Genomic DNA, 23,819 nt, shown 5'->3' with positions numbered 1-23,819 from the left:
CACCTTCCTGAATCCCAACAGCACTTCCTGCCCATCTTCCCGAATCCCAACAGCACTACCTGCCCACCTTTCGAATCCCAACAGCACTTCCTGCCCACCTTCCTGGATCCCAACAGCACTTCTTCCCCACCTTCCTGAATCCCAACAGCACTTCCTGCCTACCCTTTCTAAATCCCAACTGCCAAGTCCTGTGAAAGTGGGACCAGGCCCTTTGGAAGAACCCAGGTAGGGAGGAGAGGGAGAGCATTACCTGACTGCTCGGATGGCAGCCTTCAGGGTGGGGATCATGTCTTCAATGAGGAAGTCATTCCCGTAGCCCTTGTCTTCCGTCACAGGATCACCTGTCCCTGCATCTGGGAGGGAGACACTCATGTCAACGCCAGGCCACAAAACTTGGGAAGGCTCAGGGGCCTCGTTCAGTGAGAGCCTTTCTAGCAACTAGGTTTGTCACCTCCAGTCTTTGTACCCATTTTGTGAAATCACACAGTATTCTCCAGATGAGAAGTCTGTGCCTTTCTTATCATCCCCATTCTGTTATCCAGAAGGCCAAGTCATAGCTGCCTGGATTTCAGGACTATTAGTGAGAGGAGAAGGCCAGAAGGAAGTGCCATGATTCCAGGGTTCCTGAGATGTCCTGCAGAGGAAGCAAAGTCACACTTGGGCTTTATAGTCTGACAGAACTGAGTAGGGATTCTTGCTCTGTCAGCCACTATCCTCATGACCTTGGGGAAGCCATTTTGTGAGCCTCGTGCACCTCAGGCAGTCTTAGAGAGGACTGACTGAGATGGTGTGGGTCAATGGCTGGGTGCTGCAGACACTGAGGATACAGTCTTTCCTGTTTGTTGTCCCTTTCCATAAGTGAGAGGGGCCAGAGGCTATCATTCATGCAGCCCAAGAAAGGGCTTCCCAACTCCTGTTCCCACCCTCTTGGGGCACGGAGGCCCTACATCCTCCAGGTCACTCTGCACCTGGCCTCTTCCTCCTACAAGTTGACCTCCACGATAATTCACTCAGCCCGTCTGCCTGTAGAAACCATCAACATGGCCCAACGCTCCCTGAGGGGTTTGCCCTGACCAATGGTGGTGAAAAAAGCTAACTTGGGAGCTTTATAATCTATGAAGCCATGGGAATATACAACAGTTGCCTCCAGCCCAGAGGAAATGAGGAAGATGAAGCAGGAAGTTGGTTCAGGGGGGTAGGGAAAGGGCGACTTTGTCGACTTGAGAGTTCTTCAAATGGGAAAGGGGAAGAGGTGGGGTAGGAAAGGCTGAGGAACTGGAGAAGTAGAGGAGATGGAGTAAGAAAGAATATGTTACCTTCAGAACTCTGCCAGAAAGCGTAGGCTTTCATGCGGAAGGCGGTGCGGAAACGCTCTTTATTGTTTAAGCCAACAGGCTTTGGTTCTTTAGAAGGACTTTCTTCTATGGCATCTACATTCAGAGGGGTAAATAGCTTTCCTTTAGTATTGCTACCACGAGGATTAGAAAGGCGAACCCGATCCAAGAGACCCAGCTTTTGGCTACAAAATAAGCAAAAATTAACAATTTTCCTCCTTCAGTGCAGGTTCTCATAATTTCTGTCCCTCCATAAAGACTCACACATTCCTCCACACCTGAATAGGAACTGGGCACTCACGATCCTAAAAATGTTTTTTTTGCAGCTTGAAATAGGACAATGCTTGGTTCAAATGCTAGCTCGACAACTTACTAGCTATTACTTCTTGGGCGTGTTACTTAACTTCTCTGAACTTCAATTTCCTCATTTGCTGATATGAAACTTAAATGAGATAAAAATAAAATACAACAGTTGGCTGTTAGTTGATTCTGACTCATGGCAACCCCATGTGTGTCAGAGTAGAATTGAGCTCCACAGGGTTTTCGATGGTTGATTTTTTGGAAGTAGATTGCCAGATCTTTTTTCCGAGGCACCTCTGGGCGGACTCGAACCTCCCACTTTTCAGTTAGCAGCAGAGCACGTTAACCATCTACACCACCCATGGACTCGGTAAATGACGTGCAGAATATAAAATGCTGAGATCATAGTAGAGATGTTTCAGAACGTTCTCCTTTCTCTGTTCCTCTTTTTCCTCTGCATCAGTAACTTTCTGTCTTTTCTTTGTACCATGCCGTGCACTCAGATAATGACTTACACAGACAAATTCTCATCTGTTCTTTGAACAAAACTGAACAGCGTAAATAATATAAAGCATGGTGTCCTTAACCTGGTGTCCACAGACCTCCCACCATAGGCAGAATTGAGGGGTCCATGAACTCAGAGGAGTCCCTGAGTGGTGCAAATGGTTAACATGCTTGGCTGCTAGCAGAAAGGCTGGAGGTTTGAGTCCACTCTGAGGTGCCTCTGAAGAAAGGCCTGAAGATCTACTTCCCAAAAATCAACAAGTGAAAACTTTGTGGAGCACAGTTCTATTCTGACATACATGAGGTCACCATGAGTTGGGGTCAACTCAATGGCAACTGGTTTTTATGAGATTAGATGAGGAAAAATTACATCTTTAATTTATTAACCTCTAGCTGAAATTTATGAAACCCTAGTGGTATACTAGTTAAGCATTTGGCTGTTAATCAAAACACAGGCAGTTCAAACCCACCAGTAGCTCCAAGGAGAAAAGACCTGGCTTTCTGTTCCATTAAGATTACAGCCTAGGAAACCTTATGGGGCAGTTCTACTCTGTCATACGGGTCTTTATGAGTTGGAATTGACTCAATGACACAGAACAACAACTGAAATTTAGCATCTATTTCAATTATGAATGGAGGAACCAAACCACAGTAATATCCTCAAGGCCTGTGATTTTTCACAACAGGAATCACAGATAAGTTCATACCCTATTATCTGTTGGTATTATTCTTGTTCATCACTGCTTCAAAATTATGGTAGTATTCGACCTGCCACTAGATCTTGTCATTAGGTTCATTCATAAAGAAGCACATATACTGTTATATCTCAAATTTATTTAATTAATATTTTGAAAAACATGTTTAAATACTATCAGTTTCTTTTGTAATAATATGCATGTTATGCATGGACTCAAAATTGTTATTTTAAGACAAGGTCCATTGTCTTGACTTTACCGCCTGTTTTAGGTTGGTTCTCTAGAGAAGCAAAGCCAGTGAAGCATATATATGTATATAGAGAGAGAGAAAGAAAGAAAGACAGAGAGATTTATCTCAGGGAAATGGCTCACGCAGTTGCAAGTCTCAAGTCTGTGGGTCAGGCGTCAAGCTGGAGGCTTCTCCTGAGTCATGTAGCTGCAGGGGCTGATGAACCCAAGATCAGCAGGTTAGGCGGCAGGCTGCTGGCTCACAGGCTGTGGTGGCTGATGAATCCAGGATTGGCAGGTAAGATGGCAAGCTGTTGGCTCACAGGCTGTGGAGGCCAACAGATCCCAAGATCGGCAGGTAAGATGGCTCAGAGGTTGTGGAGGCTGACAAATCCCACGATCAGTAGGCAATATGTCAGGAAGCTGGATCAAGTTCCAAGGACTGGAGGTCAGATGCAGGATCCAGAGTAAGCAAGCGAGTTTTGCCAGAAAGCCCATATATATATTGAATGAAGGCCACATCCCTGAGTAAACATCCCTTACAATTGATTGGCTGATCACATCAGATCACATCATGGAGGATGACTACATCATTACCTAACTGCCAAATTACATCATTACATAACTGCCAAATTACATCATTACATAACTGCCAAACCACTGAGAATCATGGCCCAGCCAAGTTGACACGCAACCTTAACCATCACTGTCACCCCTTGCCAACTTGGCACTTGTACACATCTCCTGAAACCATACACAATCTCTAAATATAGACAATTACAGTCATACTTACACCTAACATTATACAACTGTGTACAACTGAAAATGCACCAGCCCCATTTACATTTTAAACTTTATAAGTGAAAAAAAAAAATTTGATGCACACATACAGGAAGAAATACTTATAACAATTTCAGTCCTCACTTCTGCAACTGGTCATGTGGTCCTAACTGGTATTTAGAACTATCTTCTTCCACCACCCATTCTGTATTCCTTTACCCTCAGAAAGCACCTCAGCAGGCTGTGATTCTTTGCCTGGTGGTGTGACTTGCAATTGTGTCTTTAGAGGGCTTTTCCATTGTTCTATTAAGCCAGCTGCTTCAGGATGATGGGGAACATGGCAAGATCAGTGAATTCCATTACCTTAGGCCCGTTGCCACACTTCATTTGCTGTGAAGTGAGTCCCTCCTGATCTGAGTTGATGCTGTGTGGGATACCATGACAGTGGAAAAGGAATTCTGTGAGTCCATGGACGGTCGTTTTGACAGAGGTATCAAGTGCAGGGAAGGCAAATCCATATCTAGAGTAAGTGTCCATCTCAGTGAGAATGAAAAACTGTCACTTCCATAATGGAAGCGGTCCACCAGGTTGCTGGCTGATCCCCTCAAGGAATGCTGTCATATCAGGGATTCACTGTTGGTCTCTGCTGCTGGCAGGTTGGGCACTCAGCAGTGGCTGTAGCCAAGTCGGTCTTGGTAAGTGGAAGTCCATGTTCCTGAGCCTATACATAACTTCCATCCCTGCCACCGTGGCCACTTTGTTCATGAGCCCATTGGGCAATGACAGAAGTGATTGCGGAAAGAGGATGACTGGTTTCCACAGAACGTGTCATCCTATCCACTTGATTGTTAAAACTGTCCTCTGCCAAGGTCACCCTTTGGAGACCAACCACATGAGACACAAATATCTTCACTTCTTTGGCCTATTCAGACAGGTCTATCTACATAACTCTTCCCCACACCTCCTTGGAACCAATTTTCCAATCATGCTCCTTCCAAATCCCTGACCATCCAGCCAAACCACTGGCCACAGCCATGAATCAGTATACAGTTGCACACCTGACCATTTCTCCTTCCAAGCAAAGTGGACAACCAGGTGCACTGCTCAAAGCATCCATTGGTAGGATACTCCTTCACCTCTGTCCTTCAGTGAGGTCCCAGAAATGGGCTGCAGTGCTATTGCTGTCCACTTACAAGTGATGCCTGCCTATCGTGCAGTACTATCTGTAAACCAGGCACCAGTTTTCTCTTCCTCAGCCAACTGATCATAAGAAATTCCTCATGAGGTCATAGGTGCAGACTGAGAGAGGGCAGTAAATGTGATAGAAGTAGGCATTTGGGCTACTTCCTCATGTAACTTGTGCCTTCAAGTCCCGCTTGAGCCCGATCTTGTATATACCACTTCCATTTAATGATGGAGTGCTGCTGTGCATGTCTGACTTTATGACTGTGTAGATTAGACGACACTCAGTTCATGATAAGAAGCTCAGAACACATGGTGACCTGATGGTCAATGGTTAAGCATTCAGCCTCTACTAAGGCCCAGTAACAAGGTCAAGCTGTTTCTCAAAAGGAGAGTAGTTATCTGTAGAGGATGGCAGGACTTTACTACATAATCCTAAGGGTCTATGCTGTGATTCACCAATAGAGGCCTTTCAAAGACTCCAAACAGTATCATATCTGCCACTGACACTTCAAGCACCATTGGGCCAGCTGGATCATATCACCCAAATGGCAGAGCAGCTTGCACAGCAGCCTGAACCTGTTGCAGAACCTTCTCTTGTTCTGGGCCCTACTCAAAATTAGGAGGTTTTCAAGTCACTTGATAAATAAGCCAGGATAGCATACCCAAATGAAGATGTGTTGGAGAATATGTTGCCCCCCGGATCCAAAAAGGCCTACCAGGTGTTGTGTCTCCTTTTTAGTTGTAGGAGGGGCCAGATGCAACAACTTATCCTTCACTTTAGAAGGAATATCTTGACATGCCCCACACCACTGGACTCCTAGAAATTTCACTGAGGTGGAAGGAATCTGAATTTTTGTGAGATTAATTTTCAACCCTTTAGCATGCAAATGTTTTACCAATAAGTCCAGAGTCATTGACGCTTCTTTCTTACTAGGTCCAATCAGCATATCATCATCAATGTAATGGATCAGTGTGACATCTTGTGGAAGGGAAAGTTGGTCAAGTTTCTTGCAGGCTAAATTATGACATAGGCTGGAGAGTTATACACCTCTGAGGTAGGACAGTTAAGGTGTATTGCTGGCCTTCCCAGCTGAAGGCAAACTGTTTCTGAGAAAAAGACATTGGCCAAATCAAGAGCCACATACCAGGAAATGTATTAATTTGCTCAACAATGAAACCACATCTGGAACATCAGCTGCAATTGGAGTCACTACCTGGTTAAGTTTACGATAATCCACTGTCATTCTCCAAAAGCCATTTGTTTTTGCACAGGCCAAACAGGAGAGTTGAGTGGGGATGTGGTGGGAATCAACACCGCAGCATCCTTCAAGTTCTTGATGGTGGCAGTAATCTCTGCAATTCCTGCTTTTGGTTTACTGTTCTCATACGTAGGGGCAGTGCTAATGGCTTCCACTCAGCTTTTCCTATCATGTTGTTGTTAGGTGCCATCGAGTTGGTTCCAATTTGTAGTGATCCTACATACAACAGAATGAAACACTGCCTGGTCCTACCATAATAGCCTTTATTCCACTTGTCAGGGACCCAGTGTGTGGGTTCTGCCAGTTGCTGAGTATATCTATTCCAATTATGCATTTTGAACTGGGGAAATCACCACAGGATTGGTTCAGGGACCCACTGGACCCACTGTGAGATGAACCTAAGCTGAGACTCCATTAATAATCTGACCTCCATACGTACAATCCCACTCTGACTGGTGGGCTACAGTGACATTTTGGGTCTCCTGGAATTAGTGTCAGAGTTAAGAGTCAGTATCCAGTAATCCCCCCAAAGTCTAATTATTTCATTTTCCCCAATGAACAGTCACTTGTAAGAGGCCATAGATCCCTTTAGGAAAGGCTGGGAGAAAGATTAACAGTATAAATTTTTGGCAGTGTAGTGGGTTCCTTCCTCAAGGGGACCCAGGGAAGAATACTGAGTATACCATGGACTGCCAGAAGAACAAACAAATCTGTCTTGGAAGAAGTACAGCGAGAATGCTCCTTAGAAGCAAGGATGGCGAGACTTCATCTCACCTATTTTGGACATGTTATCAGGAGGGACCAGTGTCCCTGGAGAAGGACATCATGCTGGGTAAAATGAAGGGTCAGCAAAAAAGAGGCAGATCCTCAAGGAGATGGATTGAGACAGTGGCTGCAACGATGGGCTCAAGCATAACAATGACTGTGAGGATGGCATAGGACCAGGCAGAGTTTTGTTCTGTTGTACACAGAGTTGCTATGAGTTGGAATCAACGCGACAGCACCTAAAAACAACAACATGCTGCACTTGAGCTATGACTCTGAAGCCCTGAGCTCAGCTCTTTCTTTCACCACTTTGTCTAGTGAAAGTAGGACCAACCAACAAGCTTCTTTACACTTCTCATTCTCACAAAATTGTAGAAAAATATCAAACACGCGATCAAGCAAAGCCTCATTTCTCATCAACACTTGATCTATTGGTGGTGATATTTTGTGTATTAATATTGCCACCTCACACATAGATTACCAGCATCCTCTTTACTACTGGAAGCAGAATCATCAGTACCTTTAAGACTAGTCAGACTTGAGAACTAATTTAGAAAACTCATCCTTACAATTTTGTTTCTCTAGAACCATTCTTGGTACCCAATGTGTTAGGCTGGGTTCTCTAGAGAAGTAAAACCAGTGAAGCATATACATATATAGAGAAATTGAGATTTATTTCAAGGAAATGGCTCACACGGTTGTAAAGGCTGGCAAGCCCCAATTCCATGGATCAGGCATCAGGCTGGAGGCGTCTAACTCACACAGCTACAAGGGCTGACAAACCCAAGACTGGCAGGTCAGCCAGTAGGCTACGGGATCACAGGCTGCTGAGGCTGGCAAATCCCAAGATCAGCAGGCAATACAGCAGGCAACTGACTCATGTCCCAAGAACTGGAGGTCAGATGATGACAAGCCAGATGCAGGATCCAGACCAAGCAAGTAAGCTTTACCAGAATGTCCATATATATATTGGATGGAGGCCACACCATCAAGAAAACTCCCTTTATGACTGATTTTGCTGATCACATCAGGGAGGATGACTACATGATTACATAACTGTCAAACTACATCATTTCATAACTGCAAAACCATAGAGAGTCATGGCCCAGCCAAGTTGACATACAACCTTCACAGTCATGCTGCCATAAGGGTTCCTGGCACCAAAAAAAAAAAAAAATGTTAATAACTCTAAAATAAAGTTGCCCTAGTGCAACATGCCAGTTGCAACTTGACTTGAAGCCCAGCTCCACCCCTTACTATCTCTGTGACCTTGAGAAAATCTGTGGCCTTTCTGAGCCTTATCTATACAGTTACCTCATCTGTACAATGGGAATAAGTACTCCCTGCCTCAAGTGGTTGCTATGAGGTAATAGCTGTGAAAGATTTGGCACAGAAACTGGCACATAGAAGGTGTTCTATAAATACTAATTTTTTTATTATTGTTGAAAATACACACAGCAAAACATACACCAATTCAACAATTTCTTCATGTAAAATTCAATGACACTGACTACATTCTCCAAGTTATAAAGCCATCCTCACCCTCCTTTTCTGAATTGTTCCTTCCCCACTGACATAAATTCACTGCCCCCTAAGTTTCCTGTCTAACATTAGGAGTTGCTATTGTCTGTCTGTAAGTATTAATTTATTTCCTCTATTTCAAATACCAGTAGGGTCACCAATAGTGGACAGGTTTCAGCAAAGCTTCCAGATTAAGACAGATTAGGAAGAAGACTTGCTGGTTACTTCTGAAAAAACAGGCCAGTAAAAACCTTATGAATAGCAGTGGAACACTGTCTGATATAGTGCTAGAAGATCAGCCTCTCAGGTTGAAAGGCACTCAAAATACGACCGGGGAAGAGCTGCCTCCTCGAAATAGAGTTGACCTAGGAAACCCTGGTGGCATAGTGGTTACGTGCTACGACTGCTAACCAAGAGGCTGGCAGTTCGAAACCGCCAGGCACTCTTTGGAAACTCTGTGGGGCAGCTCTACTCTGTCCTATAGGGTTGCTATGAGTTGGAGTTGACTCAACGGCACTAGGTTTTAGGTTAATGACGTGGAGGGAGTACAGCTTTTGGGACCTTCACTTGTTGATGGGGCATGACTCAAAATGGGAATAAATAGCTGTTTTAGTTAATATCCATTAATAATCAGAACTTGGAATGTACAAAGTATGAATCTAGAAAAACTGAAAATCAACAGAAATGAAAAGGAATGCATAAACATCGATATCACAGGCATTAGTGAGTTGAAAAGGACTGGCACTGGCCATTCTGAACCAAACAATCATATGGCCTACTATGCTGGGAATGACAAGCTAAAGAGGAGTGGTGTTGCAGTCATAGTCAAAAATAACATCTCAACATCTACACTGAAGTACAATGCCATCAATGATAGAACAATATCTATATGCCTACAAGGAAGACTAGTAAATAGGACTATTACTCAAATTTATGCACCAACCACTAATGCCAAAGTTGAAGAAATTGAAGATTTTTACCAACTTCTGTGGTCCGAAATTGATTGAACATGTAATCAAGAGGCATTGATATTTACTGGTGATTGGAACATGGAAGTTGGAAACAAAGAAGAAGGATAGGTAGTTGGAAAATATGGCCTTGGTGACAGAAATGATGCCGGAGATTGCATGATTTTTAAAAAAATAATTTTTATTGTGTTTTAAGTGAAAGTTTACAAATCAAATCAGTCTCTCACACAAAAACCCATATACACCTTGCTACACACTCCCAATTACTCTCCCCATAATGAGACAGCCTGCTCTCTCCCTCCACTCTCTTTTCGTGTCCTTTTCACTAGCTTCTAGCCCCCTCCACCCTCTCATCTCCTCTCCAGGCAGGAGATGCCAACATAGTCTCAAGTGTCCACCTGATCCAAGAATCTCACTCCTCACCAGCATCCCTCTCCAACCCATCATCCAGTCCAATCCATGTCTGAAGAGTTGGCTTCAGGAATGGTTCCTGTCCTGGGACAACAGAAAGTCTGGGGGCCATGACCACCGCGGTCCTTCCAGTCTCAGTCAGACCATTAAGTCTGGTCTTATGAGAATTTGGGGTCTGCATCCCACTGCTCTCCTGCTCCCTCAGGGGTTCTCTGCTGTGTTCCCTGTCAGGGCAGTCATCGGTTGTAGCTGGGCACCATCTAGTTCTTCTGGTCTCAGGATGATGTAGTCGCTGGTTCATGTGGCCCTTTCTGTCTCTCGGGCTTGTAATCACCTTGTGTCCTTGGTGTTCTTCATTCTGCTTTGATCCAGGTGGGTTGAGACCAATTGATGCATCTTAGATGGCTGCTTGCTAGTGTTTAAGACCCCAGATGCCACTCTTCAAAGTGGGATGCAGAATGTTTTCTTAATAGATTTTATTATGTCAATTGACTTAGATGTCCCCTGAAACCATGGTCCCCAGAACCCTGCCTCTGCTACGCTGGCCTTTGAAGCATTCAGTTTATTCAGGAAACTTCTTTGCTTTTGGTTTAGTCCAATTGTGCTGACCTCCCCTGTATTGTGTGTTCTTTCCCTTCACCTAAAGAAGTTCTTATCTACTATCTAATTAGTGAATACCCCTCTCCCACCCCCTGCCCTCCCCCCTCTCGTAACCACAAAAGAATGTTTTCTTCTCAGTTTAAACTATTTCTCAAGTTCTTATAATAGTGGTCTTATACAATATTTGTCCTTTTGCAACTGACTAATTTCACTCAGCATAATGCCTTCCAGGTTCCTCCATGTTACAAAATGTTTCACAGATTTCTCACTGTTCTTTATTGATGCGTAGTATGCCATTGTGTGAAAATACCATAATTTATTTATCCATTCATCCATTGATGGGCACCTTGGTTGCTTCCATCTTTTTGCTAAGGTAAACAGAGCTGCAATAAACATGAGTGTGCATATATCTGTTCATGTAAAGGCTCTTATTTCTCTAGGATATATTCCAAGGAGTGGGATTGCTGGATCATATGGTAGTTCTATTTCTAACTTTTTAAGGAAGCGCCAAATCGATTTCCAAAGTGGTTGTACCATTTGACATTCCCACCAGCAGTGTAGAAGGGTTCCAATCTCTCCACAGCCTCTCCAATATTTATTATTTTGTGTTTTTTGGATTAATGGCAGCCTTGTTGGAGTGAGACGAAATCTCATTGCAGTTTTGATCTGCATTTCTCTAATGGCTAATGATCGTGAACATTTCCTCATATATCTGTTAGCTACCTGCATGATAGAATTTTGAAAGACCAGCGACTTCTTCTCTGCAAATATCTTTTTTCAACAGCTTAAAGGGTGGCTTACATGTGGGCCTCACTGGATGGAAACCACAGGAATCAAATCTACTACATCTGTGGAAAGAGACAACGGAAAAGCTCAATATCATCAGTCAGAATAAGGCCAGGGGCTGACTCTGGAAAAGGCCATCAATTGCTCATATGCAAGCTCAATTTGAAGCTGAAGAAAATTAGAACAAGCCCTCGAGGTCCAAAATACAACCTTGAGTATACGCCACCTGGATTTGGACACCACCTCAAGAATTTATTTGACGCATTGTACATTAATGACCAAAGACCAAATGAGTTGTGGAGTGACATTAAGGACATTATAATTGAAGGAAGCAGAAGGTCATTAAAAAGACAGGAGAGAGGCGGGGCCAAGATGGCTGACTAGGTAGAAGCTACCTCGGATCCCTCTTGCAATGAAGACTCGGAAAAACAAGTGAATCGATCCCATACATGACAATCTATGAACCCTGACCATCAAACACAGATCTAAAGAGTTGACCTGAGTGACAGAGACTCAGCCAGTGCAAGCAGGCTGCACACTGATGTGGCTAACGAGAGAACAAGCAACCACAGCGAAGCAGCGACTGTTTTTGGAGCCTGGAGCCAGCGTCCCAGTCAGAAAACCTTGGCGCCGGGCTTTGAACTGGGCTCAGGGAAGCTGAGCATGGCTTCCTGAGATGGCGCAAACACAGGACACAGCCCTAGCCCCCTGAAGTGACTGCAGGGGAAACCCAGCCAGTGCATGCGGGCAGCGCAGCGACACTGCTGACAGGAGGAGAAGTCACCAGGAGGCAGTGATTGGTTTTGGAGCCTGGAGTGCAGTGTTCCAGCCGGGGAACCTTGTCACTGAGCTTTGGACTGGGAGGAGAGGAACTGACCACAGCTTCTGAGACAGCACAAGCACAGGACGCAGGCCTGACTCTTGGGGGCAATCTTGACCCAGCCAATGCACACAGGCTACACACCCCTCAGGAATCTCAGATAAAACAGTCATTACCAAGCAAGATAAGTAACTTTGTCTATATTCCTGGGTGCTACTCTCTTCTATCTATCTGATCCCTCCCCTCCCCTTCCCAGGTGGCTTCATTAACATTGGAATTTCTTGGGCTAGAGAGTGAAGTGCTCTGTGTTTTTTTTTTGTTTTTTTGTCTTGTCTTTTCCTAACCCATTCTCCTGGCCTGAAAGAAGCAGCTACAAAAAACCCAGGGACCAAAAATCCTTCCCTGACTTCCCAAAATTGGACTAAAAATACAGAACCAGCTCCAGCCAAGCATATGAGATCCACGGTCTTGGGCTTTCATCCCTACAGGGAACAAGTTGGCTATTATAATGCAAAGGCTATTCTGATAGTGATCTGGCTGTAATTGTTTTAGCGGATTACTGGAAAGACAAGTTTTCCAGGTCTGATACCTCTACCTATTAAACAGAGCCCTCATTGACCCACAACGGGGAACTGAGGGCTGAAGCTCCACCCAAACCACCTAGCCTCCTGCCATAGGGGTCTGAGGATAGTGACACCTATCAATCTGTAGAGGTACATGCATTGGGTGCCTAAGGTATAGCTGCAGAGCCCACCCACCAAAATGCTTTAGGAATAGAGACACACCTACCTCACTGGCACTTGGGGGAAGCCTGTCAGCATCCTGCCCCCCCCGGAGTGTGACCCCCTGCTGCTACTAGAATCTGGTGCACACAACTATCACCACTACTCCTCTAAGCGAATAGGTGACAGTCTACACCACACACTTGGTAACCCAAAATCAGATTCTACTCAAGAAAAGTGAATGGACTCTTAGGCTTATATATCTGGTAACAGCCCAAACCACCTGGTAATAGGACATAAGTGATTCAAAGGCTACAACAATCAAGACAACGCAATCTAGTAGCCCATCTAAGTATATTGAAAGAAACCAAAACAAGATAAGACTCAGTGAGCAAATATAAAATAAATCATTACAATATCTTATAGATGGCTCAGAGACAGCAGTCAATATCAAACCACATAAAGAAGCAGACCATGATTGCTTCTACAACTCCCCAAATTAAAGAATCAAAATCTTTCCCAAATGAAGATACAATCCTGGAATTGCCAGATGCAGAATATAAAAAACTAATTTACAGAATGCTTCAAGACATCAGGGATGACCTCAGAAATGAAATAAGGCATTCTACAGAAAAAGCCAAGGAACACACTGATAAAGCAGTTGAAGAAATCAAAAAGATTATTCAAGAACATAGTAGAAAAATTAATAAGCTGCAAGAATCCATAGAGAGACAGCATTCAGAAATACAAAAGATTAACAGTAAAATTACAGAATTAGACAACACAATAGGAAGTCAGAGGAGCAGAATCGAGCAATTGGAATGCAGAGTGGGGGAGCTGGAGGGTAAGGCAATTGACACCAATATAAAAATTATAGTTGAAGAAAAATCAGATAAAAGAATTAAAAAAAAAAATGAAGAAACCCTAAGAATCATGTGGGACTCTATCAAGAAGAATAACTTGCGTGTGATTGAAGTTCCAGAACAGGGAGGGATAACAGAAAATACAGAGAGAATAGTTGAAGATCTGTTGGCAGAAAACTTCCCTGACATCATGAAAGATGAAAGGATATCTATCCAAGATGCTCATCGAACCCCATATAAGATTGATCCAAAAAGAAAATCACCAAGACATATTATCATCAAACTTGCCAAAACCAAAGATAAAGAGAAAATTTTAAAAGCAAAACAAAACAAAAATTTTAAAAGCAGCCAGGGATTAAAAAAAGGTCTCCTTCAAAAGGAGAATCAATAAGAAAAAGACAGGAAAGAAAAGACCAAGATGGATATCAGAAGAGACTCTGAAACTTGCTCATGAACACAGAGTAGACAAAGCCAATGGAAGAAATGAAGTAAAAGAGCTGAATAGAAGATTTCAAAGGGCACCTTGAGAAGACAAAGTATTTTAATGAAATGTGCAAAGACCTAGAGTTAGAAAACCAAAAGGGAAGAACATGCTTGACATTTCTCAAGCCAAAAGAACTGAAGAAAAAATTCGAGTTTCAAGTTGCAATTTGGAAGGATTCTATGGGCAAAAATGAAGACTCATTAGCAACCTCTGCTATGCAGGTGACATAATTTGCTTGCTGAAACTGAAGAGGACTTGTAGCATTTACTGATGAAGACTGAAGACTACTGCCTTCAGTATGGATTACACCTTAACATAAAGAAAACAAAAATCCCCACAACTGTCCTGATAAGCAACATCATGATAAAGGGAGAAAACATTGAAGTTGTCAAGGATTTTATTTTACTTGGATCAACAAACAATGCCCAATGAAGCAACAGTCAGGAAATCAAATGACATATTGCATCGGGCAAATCTGGAAAAGACCTCTTCAATGTTTTGAAAAGCAAAGATGTCACTTTGAGGACTAAGGTTTGCCTGACCCAAGCCATGATATTTTCAGTCACCTCGTATGCATGTGAAAACTGGACAATGAATTAGGAAGACCGAAGAATTGATTCCGTTGAATTAGTGTTGGAGAAGAATACTGAATATACAATGGACTGCCAAAAGAACGAACAAGTCTGTCTTAGAAGTATAGCCACAATCCTTCTTGAAAGCGAGGATGGTGAGACTTTATCCAAAGTACTTTGGACATGTTATTCAGGACAAGGATATGATCCTTGGTAAGGTAGAAGGTCAATGAAAAAGAGGAAGACCTGAGTCTAGATGGATTGGCACAGTGGCTGCAACAATGGGCTCAAACATAACAATGATTGTGAGGATGACACAAGATCAGGCAGTGCTTTGTTCTGTTGTACATAGGGTCCCTATGAATTGAAACCAACTCGATGGCACCTAACGACAACATTTCTTAACCCCTGCCCTCTTATCCTAGTGAGCACAAGGACTGGCATCCTTTCTGGGTTGTAAATTCAAGAGAGAGCAACAATTCATGTTCTCATATATCAATATACTCCACTCAGCAGCTTCCTCTCTATCACCCAACGCAGGGTGTGGCATACAGAAGGCCCTCAACTACTTGCAGAATGAACAAGTGAGTGAGTGAGTGAGTGAATAGGGGCTGTTCAATGCCTGGGACTATACCTTCGGGCTCTGCATCAGCCTGAGATAATTTTCTGTGTTCTGAAGATCATGTCTGATCATAAAAGCCCTGTACTCCCCATCAGAATCTATTGTTGCCTCTGCAACTTTGTGTAGCCGGAAGACCATGGGTGCTGGGGCTTCAGAGACAAGGACTGAAGATTTCTCCTGTACACCCTGAGCACTGTGTCCTCACCTATTAAGTGGGTCCAATAACACCTGCTTTGTAGAGGTTTGGAGAGAATTGCCAGTGATCATATCTATGAAGTTTCTTGCTTTCACCCTGGCATATATACGGCACTAAAAAAATCTGATACATGAATGAATGAACAAGAAGTTTTGACTCCTGTCCCCCTCTGGGTCTGCCTCTCTCCCCTAGCACTGTTACAGAAGTTTGAGTGAGAACCCCATTAAAAACCTGCCCAGGGAACTCCAGAGAAACTCCAGTATTCAGCCAGCTCCACCTTCCTGGAGCTGAAGTGTAAATTTTCGGAGCTCTTTTCCTGGCTGGCACTAGACGAATGACTAATAAGACAAAGTATTGCAGGGCCCAGGGGCTAAAGACAGTGAACAAGGCAGGAAGTCGATTGCACATCCCTTAAGGTGTTCCTACCCATGAGCTAAGTCAAGGGGACTTTATGACAGCCACTTCTTAGGCCCTAGTTCTTCTTGGCCCCTGCCCACCTGCCCTGCTACATCACAAGTGAACTGTCATTCCATCTGCACCAAACCCTTTGACCTCCCCAAGGACCCTCCTGCGTGACTTTGCACACACAGGTCCCTCCACTGGCAGTGCCACTGGTTGCCTGGTCACTCCACCGTGCCCATATTTGCCCCTTTAAAGCACGCTCCAGTGTCTTGGCGATGACATCACCTCTTTTGCTCCAAAGACACTGTGTGTTCATCTCTGTCACAGCGTTTCCCACACTCTGTAGAGACTGTAGTTTTCACATCTGCCTGCCCCACTGGAAATCCTGGAAAGTCAAGTTCTGCCTGGTTACCTATGGTCCTAGCCCACGCCCTGCTTAACACATCAGGGGCTCAGGGTAGTGACCACAATTATGGGCTTCAGGGCAAAACCAGCTGGGGTCGAAATGTCCTGATCGACCACGTGATTTTGGACATATCTCATCCTCCCCAACCCCCAGTTTCTTCACGTGCAAAATGACAGTAAGCCCACATCTCCCAGGGTTGTTTGAGGATTAAATGAAGTAATGCATTCAAAGTGCTTAGCAGGCTGCCTACGATGTGGAAAACATTCAATAAATGCTGCCTGTCACCATTATCTCAGCAAATAATCCTCCTCCCTCAGAGGCAGGAAGAGGTTGGCGTCATGTGTGAAAAGAATGGATAAGATTTCCTGGCCCACAAAGAAGCCAGTTATTTTATTATTATTATTATTTTTAATGAGCCTAGATGAGTATTATTTTAGGGTCCTCCCTAATGCTCATCTCAGAACACTGAAGGTTGTCACTGTGCTCAGCCTTGGTAGGGGATAAATACATGAGAAGCTTATTTCCAGCCAAACTAAGCAAGACAAAATTAATGGCAGCCACTTTGTCCTGACTTGAAATCTCCACATAACTGCTGAGTGTTAAAAAGATATTGAGAGAATTCTCTTGGTGCTATCTTTGCTGGGATTTAGGATTTGCTTGCTTGGCGCTTACACACTTCACTGAAACCTCTAACAGTCTGAACTGCTTTGCCCATTTAATACCCCATTGGTCACAGAGGACAGTTTATAGGAGACAGATACAGACAGTGCTAGAATTTGGACGTGTGGGGCTCAAATCAGAACCCTCTGCTCTGAACCACTCACAGCATGGTACCTAAGAGGCTTAAGGGATTCCTCCTCCAGCGAGGGGTATCAGCTTACTTCTTAGCTGTGCTGCCTGAAATCCAGGACTTCAAAGGATAATCAAATGAGAGGTCAAGTTCATCCCCGAAACTCAAAAGCCATCTCTGCCCTTCTGTGTAGAGATTTCCAGAACCTGAACCATTCAGGCCTCCTTCTTGGAGGATGCTGCAAATCCTTCAAGAAAAGCCCTCCTCGGAGCCAAGGTCAGTGTTCCGGGAGAAGCCAGAGCCCCTGATTTGGTAAGTGCAGAGAAACCATTTTCAAACATAAATTGGAAAAATGAGAAATAAAGGAACTAGGATGGAAAACTTAAATCCAGGCTGCTCTGTTCTGGCGTGCCTTACACTGTGGCTGTACGGACAAAAGGAGATACTCTATTGCAGAATTCCAGGCACAGAGCCCAGCCCAGAGGAGACACCCAATAAGTGGCTGCCGCTATGATTACTATTAAGTTGTCCTTGAGTCAATCAACATGGAAATGGCAGAGGAATACGGTGACCAGCAACAACAGTGCACCCCAAAGACCCTATCCTGTGACCAGCATGGCCACCCAGGGGCACTACACCACACTGAAATGGATCCCATGTCTCGACACAGCAGAGGGACAAGGGGGTTCAGAATCGGAGACACTTACCTGGCTACTCCTTCCAGCTGTTCTTTCCTACAAGGGGGAGGGGGAAAGAAAACAAACCAAGCATAAATTATGTGGAATAGTTGCTCCCCATCCCCAAAATTGGGCCCAAAGCTTCCCTTGGAAGATGGGCAGAGTGGAGCTCTGGGACAAAGGGGCACATCTATAGGGAACCAATGAATGGGGTGGGCTTCCCCAGCCTGAACCAGGCTCTTCTCAGCCATTCATTCATATATTCATTCAGAACATGTGTGCTGAGCTTCATGCTGGGCTGGTGGGGGGTGTTTGTTTAGTGGTGGGGACAGACCAGAAACAGACTATTGTAATGTGACAGCCACATGCCCCATAACTCTGTCACCACCAGCAACAGCATCGTTGATACCCTCATCTTCATCACTAACAGTTACTGAACAATAATTATTGGTCATATGTTCTTTGAAGAGGTTTATATGGATCAACTCATTTAATCCTCATAATAGCCTTATGCGATAAATACCATTATCACCCCCTTTTTCTTGATGAGAAAACTGAGGTGCAGAGAGGCTAGATGAATTGCTCACAGTTAAATGAATTGTTCTGTTAGGAAGCAGCAGGGTCAGTATTCAAACCCAGGCCATCTGCTATGTGCTATGCATATATTCATGAGTCTGAGCATTTGTTAGGCTGTTCCCTGTGCCTGGAATTCTCTTCCTCATTTCTCTGCCCGGAGTAGTCTTACTCAGCCTTTAAGTTGCAGCTGGAGGGCTCCCTGCTTGCGGATCCAACCCAACTTTCCAGGTTCTAGACTAAGTTCATCTCTTCACCTGTGGGATCCAGGGACAGACGACCCAATAATCAAGGTAAGCATGGGCTTACTTGTGCTTGCTTACTAATCTGTAGTGAACAATTTCACATGGGTTTCACCACATCGCAGGTTTTCCTAAGAGAACTGAAACCCTGTGTTCTCACAACAATGTATACCAATGTTCACTGCCACACTATAATAGCCAACAGTGAAAACCACCCAAATGTCTATCAACTGACAAATGGATAAGCAAAATGTGCTATATCCACACAATGGAATATTATGTGGCCATAAAAGGGAGTGAAGCACTGATACATGGAATGACATGGATGAACTCTGAAATCATTATGCTGAGTGAAAGACGTCATACACAAAAGGCCACATGTTGCACGATTCCCATTTACATGAAATGTTCAGAACAAGCAGAAAAGAGATTACGGTGTTTTTTCACAATAACGTGCCCACACATGACACTTATGCATGGGGGAGGTTGCAAGGTTGGGAAAAAACGTATAACGTATATGTTATTTGCGTAAAAACACGGTAGTGTTTGGTAGGGGCTGGGGAGAGGGGTAGTTGGGAGTGACTGTGCTAATAGGTACAGGGTTTCTTTTTGGGGTGGTGCAAATGTTCTGGAATTGAATAGTGGTGCTTGATATACAATTTTGTGAATATACTAAAAGCCACTGAATTATCCACTTTAAATCGGTGAACTTTATTGTATATGAATTATATCTCACTAACGTTATTTTGTTTAAATCAAAAACAAAAACTAAAAAACATTTGAGAATCAGGTAAAGACACACCAATGTATTTTCAGCTACTTCTCTGCCATGAGAATATGGAGTGGGTTTGAATTCAGGGACGTTCTTTTCCCAAGGGACTGCCTTACTTCAGAATGGTTGCTAAGAGAATTTCTCTAGGGACTTTATACTTTCGTCCTTGAAAAACAAAAAGAAGAAAGAAATGTTCTCTCTTAGTTTAAAAGCCAATCCTGTAACACAGCAGCTATCTGCAGCACAACGTACATCTCCAAGTCCCTGACAGCCAGGACAATGCCTTATTTACAATAAATCAACCCCAAAGAATGGGCCCATTGCCAAGACCTTCAGATGCATAGCAAACAAAAACTGGCTTGGTTCTGCGTTCAACACAGTTGTACATGTTCTTGTGTTTGAGTTCAAGGTCACTCTGTTCTCTTAAGGGGAAGCCACCTGCATTCTAAGAAGATTCTGCTCTATGCTATCCAAAAATCTAAACAATTACAGAAATAATAGACTTTCGGAATCCAAAGGAACCATACAGGTCATCTTCCGAGCAAGTAAGGCTGATTACAAATGAGAAAACAATGGTCAGGAAATCTGAACCTTATCATTTAGTTATTGAAGCTTGATTCTTCTTAGCTCCCTAACCGTTCTGTAATTCATCAGTCCCCAGAGTTTTGTTCCCTTCCTTACTATTTTTCAGCTCCTCCCCCTACTTCCTTCCCTTACTGCTATCGCCTTGGTCCAGGCCTTCATTTCCTCTTACTCAGAATCCTGCAACACTTTCCTAGCTGATCTCCTTGTCTTGAATCTCGAGCCTGTCCAATCCATCCTCCACCTTCCTTCCAGCCATCTTCCAGAAACACAGATCTGATCATGTCATTCTCTGGTTCATTTGCATTCTTGTTGCCTTAAAGATCAAGGTCAGATTCCTTAGCAAGTCACCCATGGCCCTCCATGGTCTGGCCCAGTGCTTAGCACATGCGAAAGGATCAGAAACATTGGTTGGCTGAATAACATGAATAGAAAGTGGCACGTGTGGCTGGAATATCTTGAGGAGTGAAAGCATCATAGGAGATGAGGTGGGAGAAATAAATCGGGGCCTGCTCTCAAGGTGAGGAGCCTGAATTTTATTCCACTGCCATGGTCATCCAATGGAACCGGTAGAACCCAGTTCTCAAGAATTTCCTTAAAATTTTTACTACCATCTGGTGATGGGAGTGGAGGCATAATTAAGGCAGAGTTCAGAGACTGGTCGCAGGTCCTATAATGAGTAGGTGGAGGATGGGATGGGGATAGAGGAGCCACCCACTTACTGCTGGGCCATGCTATGGTCCACAGAAGCCACAGACACATGGATCAGAGCAGAACCAGCCCCAGGTACAAGGCTGATGGGTCCTCTACTTTTCCTTCCAACTCAAGGGTTCTGAGTCTAGTATTCCACCCACAAACTTAAAAATACGATTCCAGGACCACAGTATTTAAAATCCAGAGAGGAACATGCTGTTTTAGATGCCCCAAATAGTGAAAGGACCATGGTCTTTGGAAACATGCAATGGGCTGACACTGGCCAAACTGTCCAAAGTTTCTGAGCCTCAGTTCCATCATCTGTGAAAGCAGGATGGTTAATACCGAGCATTTGGCCTGTCTCTAAGTGTGGCCACCTGTGTCAGATTCACTTGGCCCTCTCGTTTAAGATGCTTTTATCAGCCCCAACTCTTTCAGGATTTGTGAGGGTGGGGGAAGGACCTGCATTTTCATTACATCCCCATTGATTCTAATGTACCTGAACATTTGAGAACCTCCTGTTTATGTCATAGGGTGCCTGTGAGGATTAAATGAAATATGAACTTGGGTACCTGGGATGTAATGGACAGGTAATTTGCTTCTCTCTTCTCATACATGCTGAGAGCTGGCCCAAGGGAAGACATGCTTATTTTTTTCTGATGCTTTTAATTCCATGTCCTACCTCTGAGAACACAAAACAACACTATCGGGATCACCAGAGGGCTCCTTCTACCACCTTCCTTTTTCCATAGTCCATCACGATCTGTGGGTAGAGGCCATGGCCAGAGGGTGGGACATCCTGGCTTGCAGGAGTGGCCCATTACAATACTGGCTCCCCCTCTTCTTCAGCCCACTGATCCTGCTCAGACCTTGATCAGATCTTCCCCTTATCAGCTCCTCATCCACTGTCTATCTGGTAAACTTGGCTGCGCATTGGAATCATCTGGCGAGCTTTAAAAAATACTGATTCTTGGGTCCCATCCCCAGAGGCTCTGATTTAATTAGCCTGGGGTGTGGCCTGGGCACTGGAATTTTTTAAGCTCCCAGGAGACTCTAATGTGCAGCCCAGGCTGGGAATCACTGCCCTGAAGGAAGTCCTCCAGGAAATGGACAAAGCCACAGACACAAACACAGACCCACGGGAGGGAGGGCCAGCCACGTCCGAGCCTTCAGTTGAGACACCACTTGCCTGAAGAATGGAAAAGAGACGATTGATTCATAAAACCTCCAGGTCGCCACAAGATCGATCCTGTTGGGGTTGGTAGCATAATACCTCCAGGCAGCCTGGGAGAGGAAAGAAGGGGCAAGAAGACCTGGTTCACCTCAAACTTTCACACATGATCCCCTGACACGAAAACATTTTTAGGCGCTTGACTTCTGTGAGTTTGAATATGCAGTGAGCCAAACTCCAGAAATGCAGAGCATGTTGGCTTTGTGTAGCTCCTTTGGGAAGAAAACCTTCCTTGACTCCATCATCTGGGAACCCTGCTTCTGAGCTGTAATTGGTGGTGAGGGATGAGGGTGTGGGTACTGTGAATTGGGAGTGGAGGGAGAAAGGGTATAAAATCCCTGAAAGGGTCAGGAACTACACTTACAGGAAGGTTCCCTGAGAATTCTCAAAGAGGTGGGAAAACAAGCATGATCTTTTTGTACCACTTCCAGGTGCAAGAGAGAGCCTAGAAGGTGAGGTTTTGATAACAGACTGGAAGCTTGAAGATACTGTGATGGTTTGGGGGGAATATGGGCCTGACTCAGAGACTGGGACTGGCCTAGAAACTCAATGTATAGGGCCACATCACCTACCACCCTGTGCCAGACACACAGACCCACAGAGATACTCACACCACTACACATTTTCACAAGTGGGTGGTCATGCACATTCAGCTCTGTGTTGCTATAGCTACACAGGAACTCTACTTTGCTATTCTCTGCGTTCCCAAGAGCCCCACAAACCCAGGAAGCAGGAACTCCTCTGAAGTACAGGAGGGAAGAGTTTTGCCTTTCTTACTACCTCTCGCTATGCTTCCAACCACCTGCCCACGGGAGGGGGAGTGATCTAAGACATGGGGGGATGGCAGGCACCTGACTTTCACTGGTCCAGGCTGTCTGTTGGGCAGGACAAATGGGCAGAATGTTTCAATACTTTGTGCACGTAAGGCATTTTTTTCCCTCTCTTGGCATCTGGGCTTGCTATCCCTGGCAGATGTGAGGTGGCCATAATTCTCTTGGAGCTGATTGGCAAAGCACCTGCACAGAAGTTGACTCTCCTCTGTGTGTCCCAAGGTCAAGAGTGGGGTGAGAAGTAGTAGAAGAAGGAAGCCTATGATGGCCCCAAGTCTAAGCTAAATCTTCTAATCCAACATCACCAGCAAAAAAGCTGTTGTGTTGATCCCTGTCTGGGTTCTGTGTCTATTTCTTGGTCAGTTTAGAACTTTAATGGGAAAGTGATGGGACTGTCACTTTTGGTACACACAGGTCATATAGATAACTAAGGAAAAACCCACAGTCACCTGCAAGTAAGCATGTGTGAGCAAGTCTGCTCCTGCTTGGGCTCATATAGACACACTTTGGGGTCTTGCATGAGCATGCCCGCCTATGCCAGGGGACACATAGACACACTTGGGGAACTTGGGTCCCATCACAATTCACAAGCAAGTCCACTCCTGCCCTGGCACAAACAGACCACTTGGGGATCTTGAACAAGCATGTTTGCCTATGCCAAAGGACACACAGACACACTTGGGGATCTTAAATGAGCATGCCAGCTCCTGCCCAGGCACATGCAGACATCCTCGGGATCTTGAATAGGCATGCCTGGTTTTGCCTGGGCACATGGAGACATAGCTGGGATGTTAAGCCAGCAAGCCTGCTTCTGCCTAGGCATGCAGACACACTTGGGATCTTGAATGGGCATGCCTGCTCCTGCCTAGGCACACAAACACACTGGGGATCTTGAATGGGCATGCCTGCTCCTGCCTAGGCACACAGACACACTGGGGATCTTGAACGGGCATGCCTGCTCCCACCTAAGCACATGGACGCACTTGAGATCTTGAACCGGCATACC

General features: G+C 44.5%; 1 protein-coding gene across 1 annotated transcript in view; it reads right to left on the bottom strand.

The window, feature by feature from the left end:
- KCNQ3 (potassium voltage-gated channel subfamily Q member 3) overlaps window positions 1-23,819 on the bottom strand; it is a 362,080-nt gene that overhangs the window by 18,535 nt on the left and 319,726 nt on the right. Inside the window, exons 8-11 of the mRNA XM_049853758.1 lie at window positions 21,942-22,036; window positions 17,921-17,947; window positions 1,317-1,519; window positions 251-353 (exon numbers count right to left, since the gene is read on the bottom strand). Of these exons, the coding sequence (XP_049709715.1) occupies window positions 251-353; window positions 1,317-1,519; window positions 17,921-17,947; window positions 21,942-22,036 (428 nt within the window). The remainder of the gene's footprint in view (window positions 1-250; window positions 354-1,316; window positions 1,520-17,920; window positions 17,948-21,941; window positions 22,037-23,819) is intronic.

The sequence above is a fragment of the Elephas maximus genome, chromosome 15, assembly GCF_024166365.1.
Source record: "Elephas maximus indicus isolate mEleMax1 chromosome 15, mEleMax1 primary haplotype, whole genome shotgun sequence".
NCBI lineage: Eukaryota > Metazoa > Chordata > Mammalia > Proboscidea > Elephantidae > Elephas > Elephas maximus.
This window is presented reverse-complemented; position numbering and strand designations above follow the sequence as displayed.